This window comes from Zingiber officinale, chromosome 5B, assembly GCF_018446385.1.
Source record: "Zingiber officinale cultivar Zhangliang chromosome 5B, Zo_v1.1, whole genome shotgun sequence".
Taxonomy (NCBI): domain Eukaryota; kingdom Viridiplantae; phylum Streptophyta; class Magnoliopsida; order Zingiberales; family Zingiberaceae; genus Zingiber; species Zingiber officinale.
The window spans coordinates 36,250,581-36,266,977 of NC_055995.1; the positions used below are offsets into that span (position 1 = coordinate 36,250,581).

The following is a 16,397-nucleotide window of genomic DNA, read 5'->3' on the forward strand; positions in this document are numbered from 1 at the left end:
ATCACAATCATTTGGATCTTCCACATAAAATACTTGCATAACCTGAGATGCTAAAATAAAAGGCTCATTATGACGCCTAACATCTTTAAAATTGGCCAACATAAAACCATCTTCATCCAATTTTAGTCGTTTGCCTTTGGAGACCCACTCGCATTCAAATAAAGCAACTTTTCGGCCTCCCCCATAATCCAACTCAATCACATTTTGCAAAATCCCATAATAATCAAGTTCACTTAATACTGGATTGTGATCTTTTATACTTGAATAACTTGAAGTAGTTGCCCTAACAGTCACACCACAATTTTGAGTTTTCCTCTTACGTTCCACTTCTTTTGTATGAAACCTAAATCCATTTGAAACGAATTTATGATATTGTATCCCAATGATATTTGGGCATCTAGCAAGTGATCTCAAATCATTTGAAATAGGATCATCTTCTGGAAGATTTGTATCTTCAATCTATCATACAAGAAGGACTCACTCATTTATATTTGAAAAAAAATAATATGTATTTTTAATAACTATTACAACACAACTTACATGATTAGCAAACCATGAGGCAAAAGTTTCACTATGTATACGTTCAATTTGGTGTAATGGAAGACGAGGATGACTAAGTTGCACAATTCCACGATGTTCACTGCAAATTAGTAATATTAATTTCATAAATAATAATGACTAAATAGTTTTATATTTAAACAGCATGAATTATATAAAACATACTCTATATAAGATTGTAAGCGATGACAATTGAATAACACATATTGATGTGCATTCTTTAATATCTCAATATCAAACTTAGTAGCAATGGTCTTTCCAAGTGCATAGCCAGATGTGTTAAACACATCTAATGCAAATGTTGAGTCAATATTTGCATTATCATTTCTTGATGATTGATTAAATCTTGTCTCTACATAATCTGCTAAATATAAAGAGCAGAATGTCAAACATTCCTCAGCCAAATAGCCCTCAGCAATAGATCCTTCTGACCTATTTCTATTTCGGACATAGGACTTCAATGTCCCTAGGTACCTTATGTCAAAAACACAGGAATTAGTATTATTTAACAAATAATATATTACAAATGTAATAACATTAAAAAGATATATATATTACCTTTCAATTGGATACATCCAACGATAGTGAACTGGCCCAGCAAGTTGTACTTCAGTAGCCAAATGAATAGTTAGATGAACCATCATGTCAAAAAATGAGGGAGGAAAAATCTTTTCCAACTCACAAAGGATCACTGCAATATCTCTCCTCAGACGAGTCATATCCGTAGGAGAGATTACTTTACTACATAACTCTCGAAAATATCTTCTTAATCTAATCAACGGAACTCGAACTGACTTAGATAAGGTTCTACGTAATGCTATTGGCAACAATTGCTGCATCAAAATATGATTGTCATGACTTTTTAGACCAATTATTTTTGGCGATGTCATTTGAACACATCGTGATATGTTAGATGCATAGTCATCTGGAACTTTAATTTGCTTTAAAACCTTGCAAAACATGTTCTTCTCTTTTTTCCCCATTGAAAAAGATGCTGGAGGTAAATAAACTTTCTTTGGTCCTTTCTCAATAGGATGAAGTGTTGTTCTTATCCCCATTTCTTGCAAATCAAGTCATGATTTAAGATTATCTTTTGTTTTTCCTTCCATATTCAGCAATGTCCCACAAATATTTTCGCACACATTCTTTTCAATATGCATAAGGTCAAGATTGTGACGTATCACATTATCCTTCCAATACGGTAAATCAAAAAAAAATACTCAATTTTTTCCAATTAAATGGTAGTGCTGAATTATCATTAATTGTTTTCCCAAATGTAAATTTTAAAATTTTCAACTCATCCATCACCATGTCTCCTGATAGTGTGGGTGGTGGTCTTCCAAATTCTTCCGTGCCATCAAACAATTGAGCATTTTTTCGAAACACATGATCACTATTTAAAAACTTACGGTGACCCATATAGCAGTATTTTCCACCATTTTTTAACCATTTTGAATGTGTAAATTTATGACATACTGGGCATGCAAGCTGTCCTTTAGTGCTCCATCCTGATAAGGTTGCATATCCAGGAAAATCACTTATTGTCCATAATAATGCGACATGCAATTGAAAATTTTGTTTAGTTGATGCATCATATGTTTGCACTCCTGTCTCCCACAAATCCTTTAAATCTGCAATAAGAGGTTGCAAGTAGACGTCGATGTTATTTCCTGGAGCAAATGAGCCGGGTATCAATAATGACAACATAAAGTATGGTTGCTTCATACACATCCATGGTGGAAGATTATATGGCATTAAAATGATCGGCCATGTACTATGTGCCACACTCATATTTTTGAATGGATTAAATCCATCTGATGCTAAACCAAGCCTTATGTTCCTAGGATCCTTTGCAAATTTTGAGTGTTTATGATCAAATGTTTGCCAAGCCGGAGAGTCAGCTGGATGTCGCATGTAGTCATCCTTTGTGCGAGATTCAGAATGTCATCTCATATGGGATGCTGTTTTGGATGACATGAACAACCGTTGCAATCTAGGCTTTATTGGAAAATACCATAAAACCTTACGTGAAATTTTTCTCTTTTCACCGGTTGAATCATTTTCGGATGTTTCCCATCTGAGCTCACTACATGTTTCACATTGAATTCTTTCTTTATCCAATCTCCAGTACAAAGTGCAATCATTAGGACAAGCATCAATCTTTTCATAACCAAGTCCTATTTGCTTCATCAATTTCTCTGCTTCATAGTATGACTTAGGCAAATCATCCATTGCATTAGGAAATGCTTCTCTCAACAAATCTAAAAGCATATCAAAAATCTTATTATTAATTTTGCCTAGACACTTTAAGTGAAGCAAGCAAATCATGAATGCAAGTTTTGAGAATTTCTTGCATCCTGGATATAATTCTTTTTGTGAATCATCAATTAATTTATAGAATTTCTCAGCCTCTCCCGTTGGAATCTCATTATCATTTTCAAATTCTGATGTGCTAATTATATTATCATTGTCTGAGATCCCAAATGCCTCATAAACTAAACCTTGCATATCATCTGCATAATTTTTAGATGGAACAGAAGCAGAGTTTGTAGATGTACTATATGATATCTCTCCATGAGCTACCCAATGAGTATAACCTTTGATAAATCCATCAACCGTCAAATGATCAAAGGCAACCTCTCTGGAAACAAATATACCAATCTTACACCGTATACATGGACATAAAATCATTCCATTTATATTTGCATTAGAAAATGCAAAATGTAAGAAACTTTGAACACCATTTCTATACTCCTCAGTTTGTCTTGGTAAAAACATCCAACTCTTATCCATAATGATCCTAAAAAAAACTTATTAAAATTAATTTAACATTATGATATATTGTTAAATTTTAAAATGCATGTATACTAAATTTAACACTTATAAATAAAGAACTGTATCACAAATAAAATTCACAAGTTAGAGAACTCAAGATATAGATAAATCTTTATAACACAAGGACTCAAGAGGCTACAACATAACAATCTATAGCATCTGCATAATTTATCTCAGCTAATAAAAATCAACAGTACAAAAAAATAACTCAATATGGTATCTTTTTTTTTATCATGTCCTAGGTGCAAATTGCTAGATATCTAATGTGGAATAAAATTATTCATTTTTCTTGGCTCTTAAACACATGCAACCATGCTTGGCTGTACATAGTTTGTGAAATACATAATCAAAGTTTTTAGGACAAAAGGATAAGGTATTGCATGAGAGGATCTCATTTCTACAACTCTCGAGTTGTTAAGTCAAATATAAGTGCAAACATAGCAATCAACAATCTATACTAAGGCTTCAAATCTCCTGCTCTACAAGGTGGATCGATCAATGTCATTTAGGCTTCTCTTAATTCTTTTCATTCTATTTTAGGTACTTTGCTCCAATCCATTACTGTGTGTGCTGGAATTCTGATGTGCTGGAATTGTCACCGTGCTGAGTAAAGCTGCTGTCCGTGTGAAGCTGAGTTTGGAATTGCTGTCCGGTTTTGATGTGTTCTTAATATGCTGGAATTGTCACCGTGCTGGATTTGCTTGAAGCTGCTATCTGTTTGATGAAGGCAAGATGGAGCTGGCCGTGATGTTGGTGAGGTGTAAGTGTGAACACAAATCCGCATGTTGGAATTGTGTTTGCACCTTGGTTATTTTACTATGATGATGGTTGGTATCTTGCATGCTCTCATGTTGCATGCAAGTGAGTGTGGACTTTTACCTCAACTGTTGCGAATCAACTCCCATGATTTTGTAAGTTTTGACGATTAGGATGAGTAGAAAACTTACTTAGTAGAAGTCTGTGTGTGCTGGAATTCTGATGTGCTGGAATTGTCACCGTGCTGAGTAAAGCTGCTGTCCGTGTGAAGCTGAGTTTGGAATTGCTGTCCGGTTTTGATGTGTTCTTAATATGCTGGAATTGTCACCGTGCTGGATTTGCTTGAAGCTGCTATCTGTTTGATGAAGGCAAGATGGAGCTGGCCGTGATGTTGGTGAGGTGTAAGTGTGAACACAAATCCGCATGTTGGAATTGTGTTTGCACCTTGGTTATTTTACTATGATGATGGTTGGTATCTTGCATGCTCTCATGTTGCATGCAAGTGAGTGTGGACTTTTACCTCAACTGTTGCGAATCAACTCCCATGATTTTGTAAGTTTTGACGATTAGGATGAGTAGAAAACTTACTTAGTAGAAGTCTCCAACTCAGTCATAATAATAAGGTAATTTCATAGAACCAACACCTCTATATTATATTGAGAATAAACATGAGATGTAGAGGTGACCAAGTTCAAGAAATTAAGAATCTCTAAAAATCTCACAAGATCAAACATTTGTACGCTTCTTGTGTAAAACAACTAAATTATGATTACAACTACAAGGGATATAACCAGTCCATGGCTCTATTGTCGAACCTTTCAAAGGATGTCTTTAAGCTAGTTATGTTTTGTGCAAAGCACAAGATATAAGGGTGAATTTGCTAATGAAGTACCTTTAGGTGATGAGCAAGGTCATAGCTGACATCATTAGCCAAGTGGAGCAAACTAAAGAATCCCTAGATCTCATAACACTCACTAAGATTAAAACGTTACATAAGAAAGAAACCTATCCATCAAAATTCAAAGAAAAAAGACCAAACACATATACAAGTGAAGCTTGTTAGATAAGGACTGAAACTTAAAACTATTATTATATATACCTATTTGATTCGATTAGGTAGAAAGGAGCAAGGTGACTATTAAATTCTTCCAATCCACAACCTAAAAAAAAATGAAATTAGCAAGAAATTAGTTAGGAGCATATACAATGCAAAACTTCCAATCCACAACATTAAAAAAAAAATTACAAATCATGGTGAGATCCGCGGATTAGGGAGCAGCGACGACAAGAATGAGTTTGGGAGGAGAAAGGCAGAATCATAGCGTGTATGCAGTGCTGTGGAGGAATCATGGTGGAGGCCGGCGGCGGCACAGGTATGCGTGAGCGTGGGTGAAGATCCCAGCGACAGTGAGAGCAGATTAGGGAGAGGAGCGGCAACGAACGAGAGCAGAGGGAGGAGAAAGGGAGAGGAGCGCCGCTGAGAGAAGATTAGGGAGGAGCACGGAGAAAAGCAGCGATGACGAGAGCAGCTAACGGAAGAGAAAGGGAGAGGATCGGAGCGGCGCTTAGGGTGGGGGAGCGGCGAGCGAGTACAGAGAAAGAAAATCGTGATTTTTGTGATGAGGGAAAGGGCCGGGTTAGCGTTAGGGCAGGGAAAAAAAACAAAAAAATTTAATTATTAAGTGATTATTAGGTTACTAATTTGGTGACATTTGGTGAAATATGTCACTATATATTATCTAATATGATATTTTTATATTTAAAATAATCTTTTTTGATAAATGTCATTAAAAAATATTTATAGTGACATTTAAATTTAAATGTCATAAAGAAAATGTCGTAATAGGCTATATTTCTAGTAGTGGTTACTTTCGTTGGCGGACGACCTGAGTCATTCCTATACTACATTAGCGTAGGAGGGGTTTGATACTTCATTGTTTGATACCCAATTCGCGACAAAATTGGGTGGTAATCAAATTGGCGTCATTGTCGGGGAACAAGTAGCGGTGTTTGGTAATCTTAGGATTGTTTTTTCTATTTTCTCTCTTTTCTTGTTTCTATTTTTTTGTGGTTACAAAAATTCAAAAATATTGTTAGGGGCTTAATTATTTCATCTCTTGTATGCATGTGTGCTACCTTGTCTATTTTCTTGTGTCTTTTGATGGTATTTGCATGAGTGTTTCAGGAAAGACCAGGAAATCTCTTGTGTGTTATTAGTAGTTTTAGTGTGTTCAGAATCTCATATTTGATGAGCAACATGGAGAAGGACATTGAAAAAACTCTCAGAGAGCTTTGGGCACCAAATTTGTCAGTTGATTCATTTTGCATCAAATATTTTGATTTAGAGGCAGACTTCGAGTTATGAAAAATTGTAAATCTATTACCGAAGTTTCATGGACTTTCTGGTGAAGATCCCAACAGACATCTACATGATTTGGAGATGGTTTGTTCTTCATGGAACCCACTTGGCATATCAGAAGAAGATGTTAGACTTAGAGCATTTCTATTTTCAATAGCAGATTCAGCAAAAGGTTGGTTGTATTGTCTCCCACCCAACTCTATCACCAACTGGATCGAGATGAAAAAATTATTTCTGGCAAGGTTCTTTCTTGCTTCTAGGATTGCAGCTATTCGGAGGAGTATTTGTGGAATCCAACAATTCACAAGAGAACCATTTCAAGATTATTGGGATAGATTTAAAAGACTTGTTGCTAGTTGCCCTCAGCACCAAATAAGCGATCAACTACTGATTATGTACTTCTATGAGGGATTGTGTCCCATGGACAGGAGTATGGTTGATGCAGCTAGTGGAGGGGCTCTAGTGAATAAGACATCTACTCAGGCCAGAGAACTTATCGAGATTATGACTGTAAATTATCAGCAGTATGGGACTAGACCAGTGATTGCTAAAGAGGTTCATTCCTTTGCCAGTGTACTCCCTACTAGAATCCAGTATTACCAGCCTGATCCTCAGTATTATCAGACTCATCAGCAGGACATGTATAATTTAATTGAAGGATTCAGGTATGGGAACACACAACAAGGGAATTCTGATTGGTCCCGACATTACCAGCCTTACTTTCAGGACCATCAGCTTGAGCAGCATTTTAGGGAGCAATTACGACAATTTTTGCAACATCAAGAAACTCAATTTCAGCCAAGGACATATTCATCGACACAGTTACAGTTGCATTCAGATCAACCTACTGCATCAATTCCTGAGGAGATGGATTGTAGAGTTTGTGATATTCCTGACTTTTATTCTGCTTCTTTGCATGATTCTTCTAGCTTTTTACATTGTGATGTTGTAGTTGATCTTGATAATTTTGTTGTTGATGATATTGTTGTTCAAGATAGTCTTGATGTTGCAGTTATAGGAGATGATGATGGAAGTGTATGGGAGACCCAAGAATCGCTTCCGATGTAACGGCCACCCTTCTTACTACTATTCTGAGGGTGACCGCTACTGGTTCTACTAACTACACATAACTAGTACTAGCTACTTAACACTAGAAATGCTTTAAACTATTTGTTAAAAAACATATCACGTATCAAAATGCTTTAACCTGTTCTGATATTATTACTTATTTAAACATGCAAATAAGTATAACAACCAGCAAGTGTAACATATAGACAAGGAAACTTATCTCTACTGTTTTCAACTTCCTTTATTAACTTGCATTCATGAAATCCTACCTAACATTCCTTGTTACAAGATGTAGTTATTCATTCTTCAACCAAACAGGAATAAAAGGGAAGTTAATTAAAACTACTGCTAATTCATTTCAACAAATCCGAACATCACATGATTTTCTTCCATAAAACAAAAACCGCTACAGTACTTCCAAACCGAACCAACTCAAACAATGAATTAGCTTATTTGCAATGGTTTAAAGCATAATTATATAATGATGAAGGCATGCTACGGTTTAGCTATACAGACATGCGATTTACCTTAACTGAAGTGGTTTACTGCAATTATAAATCAAGCAGTACTAAGAAACGTTTCAGCAATACTAAATCCAGACAGTCCGGCGGTAAGGAAGGAAACATTCTAGCCATAACAAATAGACATCCAATCATAACCAGATGTATTAGCATGTTTCCATAACAGCATTTAAAACTTGTATGCATGTGTATACCTTTGCATAATTCGGTCATGGCTGTTCTTACTAATATTGCATGCATAACAATGCATCAACAGCCAAAACTTTAACCATTCATAAGGAAACATTAAACCAAGCTAATGTGAAACTTTAGCCTAAACCAATATACGAGTTGCCAATTCCAGCAGAATCAATTTAGCATAATATCAACATGAATAAAGGTAGCCAATTCCAGCAGAATCGAAAGCTATTAGTCCAGCAACCAAAAATAGACTAATTTCACAATTTATGGCACTAATTAGAGTATTAAACAGATTATGGAACATGTAAGAAGGAATCAAACTAACAGGGGCAATTGGAAGGTACAAAATCAAATCTGTATCTGCTTAAGGAAATTGAACTAATCTGCACTTACTAATAGAAAAAGTATGACTAAATTATATCCAGCAATTAAAAGAAAACTTCTATTCAACTCTTATCAGATTCTTAACAAAAATTCATTTAAATCCTCTAGCAAGGTCCCAAGCTTCCATATCAGCCACCACACACACCATCGACGTCTCCTTGTCGCCTTCCTTCATATCACTTTAGCTTTTCCTTTACTTTTATCTATATCTGCGGTAGGAGGTAAAAAAAATAGTATCTATAAGCTAAAAGCTTAGTAAGTGCTTTCTACTCACAAAATCCGATAAGGAATGCATAAACATAACTGAAAGCAGGGAGTACATGCTCAACATGAAAATAGCAGATAGAACTACATCACATGAAAATAGCAGATAGAACTACATCATGCATCTCTAAAGGAAACAACAATTTAACTTGCTAGAAATTTGCAACTTAAATAAAAGAACTTGTTCTGTTTGTTTCCAAATTAATATTTTTATACTTTAAAATAATATTCAACTTTACTTGGGCCCGGCATTGTACCACTTTGTGCGCCTTTCTTAATGAGAATTGAGGTAGCTAATCCCAAAACCATTAAGACACTTCTAGACCTTATGTCTAGGGGCAACTTGGAGCCCATCCCTTGGACCTTGTGTCCGGTACATGCCCTTTTAAAAGTAAAATACTTTTCTTTATATCCTTCTTTAAATACTTCTTCTAAATAAATGCCTTGGCATTTATTTAAGCACTTAGTGTGCCTTGGTTCTAAATTCTGAACCTTAGGATCAGATTGTATCTTAGTATTGCTTTTCTTGTACTTCTCTCATTTATTCAGCAAACAAGAGATTTTAAACTACATGGCACTGATATATATATCTGTATATATTCAAAACAAAACTCAACAGTACTTAAAAGACTACATGGTCATATGAAATATGTTTGGTCAGGTCCACGGCAGCAAACAGATTCCAAATAGCAAACTTGTAAAACCAATTTATTCTTGAATCTTAACAATTCTTTGATCATGCCATGTCTTGAAGGAAACATAACTACTTAGATATGCTTGAAATGTAAGGTAAATACATTTAGATAAGCATGCTGTAACAAATCAAGAAGACACTTAAAAAAATCTGTCCGTGATCTAAAAACAGCAAAAGAACTTGAACCAAAGCCCAAACCGAAATGCTAGCAAAGGTTGAAATCTGGACAATAGGCTAGAATGAAGGGCTGCTCTTGTTCATTACACAACAACAAGAAAATGCGAACAAAAACCCCAAAAGCTACTCCTACCGCAGGTGAGAAGCACTTACATCGGGTTCTTGAACTTACAACCGAAGAGAAATGCCCTAGGGTTTCGGTAGAGCTTCGTTTCTCCCTTCTCCTTGTGTTCCCCGAGCTTTCCTTGCCGGAAAGGTCACCCACGGTTGGAGACCGGCCGGAAAAACCCCTCGCCGGCGTCGGGAGGAGGAACCCTAGCCTTGGCTGCGGTTTCGCCCGAGAGGAGAACAGCGCCGTCGAGAGAGAAAAAGAGGGGAAAAGGATTTTTTTTAGGGCTCGGGAAGAAATTTACCTCCTTAAATAACCTGGGTTATTTTGGTTCCATCTATTACTTAAATATATTTGTTCCCCCACTTAGTTAACAAAACGAGCTCAACTCGGTTGGTTGGGCCGCTTACTGCTTGGGCCCGAGAAGCTGGGTTCGAATCCCAGCTCTTGCACTTTGGTTTTTATTTTATTTTATTTTATTTTATTTTTTAAAACTTTCTCCACTCGGTAAAAATACCAAACGGACTCCAAAATTTACATAAAAATACTCTAAAAATTTCTAAAAATCTCTAGAATATTTTAAAAGCATTTCCAAATATTTTTAAGGATATTCAGAACTCAAAATAAGGAAAATTGGGTCGTTACAATTCCCCATACCTTATAAAAAGTTCGTCCTCAAACTTAGAATAGTTCTGGATATTTCTGTCTCATACTATCCTCCCGCTCCCAAGTGACTTCCTCGTGTTCCTGGTTCTGCCAGACGACCTTCACTAGTGGTACTTCTTTGCTTCTTAGTCTCTTGACTGCTCTGTCCACTATCCGTGTAGGTCTACTCTCAAAACTAAGATCCTCTTGGATCTGCACTGACTGAGGCTCAATCACTTGGCTAGGGTCATGGAGACACTTCTTTAACATGGAGACATGAAACACATTGTGTATTGCTGACATGTCTTGTGGTAATTCCAGCTTATAAGCTACCTTACCAATCCTTTCTGAAATCAGATAAGGTCCTACATAGCGAGGACTTAATTTGCCCTTCTTGCCAAATCTCATCACTCCCTTCATAGGAGCAACCTTGAGAAAGACTGAATCTCCTACATGGAATTCCAGTGGCCTACGGCGTGTGTCAGCATAACTCTTCTGTCTGCTTTGGGCAATCTCAATTCTTTGTCTGATCTTCTGGATGGCCTGACTGGTCTCATCTATCAGCTCTGTCTGAATGCCCAGCTCTGCTTCCATTTCTTTTCTTTCACCTGCTTCTTGCCAGCATATAGGTGATCTGCACTTTCTACCATACAATGCTTCATATGGTGCCATCCTGATGGTGGCTTGGTAGCTATTGTTGTAGGCAAACTCAGCTAAGCACAGATACTTGCACCAACTACCTTTAAAATCTAATGCACAAGCCCTAAGCATATCTTCTAGAATCTGATTTACTCGCTCTGTCTGTCCATCAGTCTGAGGATGGAAGGCTGTGCTGAACTTGAGTTTGGTGCCTAGTGCAGTCTGAACACACTCCCAAAAGTGAGAGGTGAAACGCCCATCTCTATCAGAAATAATAGATTTAGGAACTCCGTGAAGTCTGATCACCTCTTTAACATACAGCTGTGCTAACTGCTCTATAGAGTGAGACACTTTGATGGCTAGAAAATGAGCAGACTTGGTCAATCTGTCCACCATCACCCATATTGCATCATATCCATTCGTAGTTCTTGGGAGACCTGTTATAAAGTCCATGGATATGTCTTCCCACTTCCAATCTGGTATTGAGAGAGGTTGTAGCATCCCTCCTGGTCTCTGGTGTTCTGCTTTGACTCTCTGGCATGTCAGACAGGTACTGACATATTTAGCGACATCTCTTTTGAGTCCAGACCACCAGAATCTCCGTTTCATGTCTTGATACATCTTAGTAGAACCAGGATGCATAGAGTACGGTGTACTGTGAGCTTCTTCTAAAATTTTCTTTCTCAGCTCTTCATCATTGGGAACACAAAGGCGATTCCCCTGATAAAGAATTCCACTGTCTGATACTCGAAATTCTGAATTTCCTTCCTCTTGTATCCCTTGCTTGATCTTTTGGATATCTGGATCTTCACTTTGCTTTTTCTGTATATCCTCAAGTAGGGTTGACTCTAAGGTCAATGCAGAAAGTTGCCCATAAATAATTTCAAGTCCGAAATCTGACAACTCCTTCTGTAGTGGCAGGACTAATGATGATAAGGACATCAAGGATGCACTGGACTTTCTGCTTAGTGCATCTGCCACTTTATTAGCTTTACCTGGGTGGTAGAGGATTTCACAGTCATAATCTTTGACCAACTCTAGCCACCTGCGCTGTCTCATGTTTAAGTCCTTCTGAGTGAAGAAGTACTTAAGACTCTGATGGTCTGTGAAGATTCTGCACTGGACTCCATACAAGTAGTGTCGCCAGAGTTTCAGTGCAAAGACTACAGCTGCCAGCTCTAGATCATGAGTGGGATAGTTCTTCTCATAATCCTTGAGTTGTCTGGAAGCATAAGCTATAACTTTCCCTTCCTGCATGAGTACAGCTCCTAATCCCATCTTGGAAGCATCACTGTAGATGTCAAAACTCTTGTCGCTCTCTGGAACCGTCAGTATAGGAGCACTGGTCAGTCTCTTCTTGAGTTCTTGAAAACTCTGCTCACATTTCTCTGACCATTCAAACTTCTTGTCCTTCTGGTGAGGGTTGTAAGTGGAGAGGCTATCTGGAAAAGTCCTCCACAAATTTCCTGTAGTACCAGCTAAACCAAGGAAGCTTGATCTCCTGGCATTCTTGGGTCTTTTCGATTCTTGACCGCTTCTACTTTGGCTGGATCCACTTGAATGCCTTCTTTTGAAACAATATGACCTAGAAATGCCACCTGCTCTAACCAGAACTCGCACTTTGAGAATTTAGCATAAAGCTACTTTTGCTGAAGGGTCTGCAGTACTATTCTCAAGTGCGTGTCATGCTCCTCTAGGGTTCTTGAATAGATCAGAAGTCGTCGATGAACACGATGACAAATTTGTCAAGGTATTCTCTGAACACTCTGTTCATTAAGTCCATGAAGACTGCAGGTGCATTAGTCACACCAAACGGCATGACTACAAACTCGTAGTGTCCATATCTGGTTCTGAAAGCTGTTCTGGGTATATCACTCTCTTTTACTTTTAACTGATGGTACCCAGAGCGCAGGTCTATCTTGGAGAACACTGTTGCTCCTTTCAATTAATCAAATAAATCATCGATCCCGGGAAGGGGATACTGGTTCTTGATGGTCACTTGATTCAGAGCTCTATAATCTATGCACATCCGCATAGATCCATCCTTCTTCTTGACAAACAACAGAGGAGCTCACCATGGTGAATGACTAGGACAGATGAAGCCTTTGTCAAGCAGCTCCTGAAGTTGCTCTTGTAACTCTTTCAACTCTGCTGGAGACATACGGTATGGAGATTTTGAAATTGGACCGTTACCAGGAACCAATTCAATCTCAAACTCCACTTCTCTGTTGGGAGGTAGTCTAGGTAGCTCTTCTGGGAATACCTCTGGATACTCACAGACTACTTGAACTTCCTCCTGCTTGGGTCTTTCTTGTTCTTCTGTAATCACAATGAATGCAAGAAAACCAGCACACCCTTTGGCTAACATCTGGTGAGCTGTCAGAGAAGAAAGAAGTTTTTGGGTTTTCCTCTTCGGTACCCCTGTGAACTCAAAGGAAGGTTCACCTTCTGGGCTAAAGATCACCTTCCTTCTGCGGTAGTCCACTGAAGCACTGTCTTGGTGAGAAATCCATACCAAAATGATATCGAAATCCTGCATAGCTAAGACTACCAGGTTAACATATAGCTCTCGGTCTGAAATTCTGACTGGTACAGACCGAAGCCACTGACTAGATTCCATTACTTCCCCAGAAGGTAGGGTTGTCAGGAACTTGAAATTCATGTTTTCTGTAGGTACCTGTAGTTCTTTGGCAAAAGGTATGGATACAAAAGAATGGGTCGCCCCAGTATCAAATAGTGCAGTAGCTATATGCTGAAAAATAACTACTTGACCTGTTACGACCGTGGAGGCACTAGCAGCTTCCTCTTTGGTAAGGGAGAATACTCTGGCATTGTCAAAGGCTGGAACTGGTGGAGCTTCCAACCTTCCTTGACTGATCTGAGGTCCTTCCAGAGTTGCAGGCATATAATGTAGTTGAGGCTTGGCTCCATATTGTATTGGCTGTGGCTGGGGTGCTTTGAACTTGTTAGGACACTGTTTGGCCATGTGTCCTTCTTGACCACAAGAATAACATCTAGTCTTACCCAAGAGGCAGGCTTCTGGATGTGTTCTCCCACATTTAGGGCAGGGGAGGAGCTTAGTCTGTTTGGTTTCTGGTCCTCCCTTCTGGTTACTTCCTGAATCCCACTGCTTTCTTTTAGTGCCCTTGCCTTTCCAGTTCTGATTATTTGACTGGGGTTTCTGATTTCCCCCAGTCTTGGTCTCCATCTTGATTGGCTTGTGTTGCTCTCTTTGTGCCTTAATGCTGTTCAGGTAGTGCTCAGCTACTAAGGCTCTACTGACCAACTCTTCTCCAGTCAGGAGCTGATGGGTTCCACTGCTCACATTGAGTGATATCACAGGCTTCAGCATTCTAAGCATTAGTCTGACTCGCTCCTTCTCTGTACTCACTAGTTCTGGGCAGAGACGGGCTAGCCTGTTGAATCCCTTAACTGCTTCCTCCACTGTCAGATCCCCCTGTCTGAACTCCATAAACTCCTCATAGTGCTTGTTGGTGATCTTTTGGCGAAAGAACTCGTCGTAGAATTCTGTCTCAAAATCAATCCATTTCATCTGATTGATTGCCCTCTTGCTCTTTACTCTCTCCCACCACATGCGTGCATCTCCAGTCAGGCAGAAGAGGCACACTTGACCTTCTCGACTTCGGCGGTCAAGAAGCTCCATGGTGCTCTCCGGTGTCTTGAACCAAGCCAGGCATCCCAGGGCTCAGTCGTGCTGAAGCTCTCTGGTTTCAGTTTCAGCCACTGTATAAGGTAAGCTTCTTGTCTTTGGGGTCTTGTGTGACTCCTGGTAGGTGGTGGAACCTCGATTACCTGGAGTCTCCGATTCTTGTTTGAGGAGTAGGAGGGTGGTTGTTGATTTGCCATCAGTTGGCAATTGCTTTCTTTGCTCACTACTTGTTTCAAGTTGGGCAACAACTTGGAAAGATTGGCTCGATTGAGCTGGCCTCTCTTCCTCTGAACTTGGTCCTCGATCAGGCGTGCAGGGACGTCCTCTTCTCGACATCTAGTTAAACAAATAAGAAAATTTGATGATTTCTCTACCCTTTCTAAACATACCAATTTATATATTAAGAAAGGAAATAGCTAAAAGAATAAAACTCTTATCTTACTCATTCACTTATAATTATCAATCCATACTGCAAATAATAATGTAAATAAAGGAAAGCAATAAAGAAAGAACTTAAATACTTTCTTACTTGAAAGCGGCAAGGATGATGCTGATGTGTGTGTGTTGCTGGAAAATGGACCTGCTCTGATACCAACTGTAATGGCCACCCTTCTTACTACTATTCTGAGGGTGACCGCTACTGGTTCTACTAACTACACATAACTAGTACTAGCTACTTAACACTAGAAATGCTTTAAACTATTTGTTAAAAAACATATCACGTATCAAAATGCTTTAACCTGTTCTGATATTATTACTTATTTAAACATGCAAATAAGTATAACAACCAGCAAGTGTAACATATAGACAAGGAAACTTATCTCTACTGTTTTCAACTTCCTTTATTAACTTGCATTCATGAAATCCTACCTAACATTCCTTGTTACAAGATGTAGTTATTCATTCTACAACCAAACAGGAATAAAAGGGAAGTTAATTAAAACTACTGCTCATTCATTTCAACAAATCCGAACATCACATGATTTTCTTCCATAAAACAAAAACCGCTACAGTGCTTCCAAACCGAACCAACTCAAATAATGAATTAGCTTATTTGCAATGGTTTAAAGCATAATTATATAATGATGAAGGCATGCTACGGTTTAGCTATACAGACATGCGATTTACCTTAACTGAAGTGGTTTACTGCAATTATAAATCAAGCAGTACTAAGAAACGTTTCAGCAATACTAAATCCAGACAGTCCGGCGGTAAGGAAGGAAACATTCTAGCCATAACAAATAGACATCCAATCATAACCAGATGTATTAGCATGTTTCCATAACAGCATTTAAAACTTGTATGCATGTGTATACCTTTGCATAATTCGGTCATGGCTGTTCTTACTAATATTGCATGCATAACAATGCATCAACAGCCAAAACTTTAACCATTCATAAGGAAACATTAAACCAAGCTAATGTGAAACTTTAGCCTAAACCAATATACGAGTTGCCAATTCCAGCAGAATCAATTTAGCATAATATCAACATGAATAAAGGTAGCCAATTCCAGCAGAATCGAAAGCTATTAGTCCA

At 38.2% G+C, this 16,397-nt stretch overlaps 1 protein-coding gene and 1 long non-coding RNA gene across 2 annotated transcripts; both read right to left on the bottom strand.

Moving 5' to 3' along the window:
* Positions 1–257: 257 nt before the first annotated feature.
* LOC121984350 lies at positions 258–954 on the bottom strand. Its single transcript, XR_006112860.1, has 3 exons — positions 724–954; positions 541–640; positions 258–459 (listed from the first exon to the last, which is right to left on the bottom strand). It is a non-coding gene; the product is annotated as an uncharacterized LOC121984350 (long non-coding RNA).
* Positions 955–2,502: 1,548 nt separating this feature from the next.
* On the bottom strand, positions 2,503–5,751 carry LOC121986603. Its single transcript, XM_042540561.1, has 3 exons — positions 5,396–5,751; positions 5,249–5,309; positions 2,503–3,358 (listed from the first exon to the last, which is right to left on the bottom strand). Exons 1-3 carry the CDS (start codon positions 5,400–5,402, stop codon positions 2,503–2,505), a joined length of 924 nt encoding a protein of 307 aa, XP_042396495.1. The 5' UTR covers positions 5,403–5,751.
* Between the last annotated feature and the right edge of the window lie 10,646 nt (positions 5,752–16,397).

What these genes read in the sequence shown, in the direction of transcription:
- LOC121986603 (XM_042540561.1), bottom strand. An exon ending in TACCTAATCGAATCAAATAG is followed by an intron (nt 3,359 to 5,248) that starts GTATATATAATA and finishes AGTTTTTTTTAG; the next exon opens with GATCATTATGGATAAGAGTT.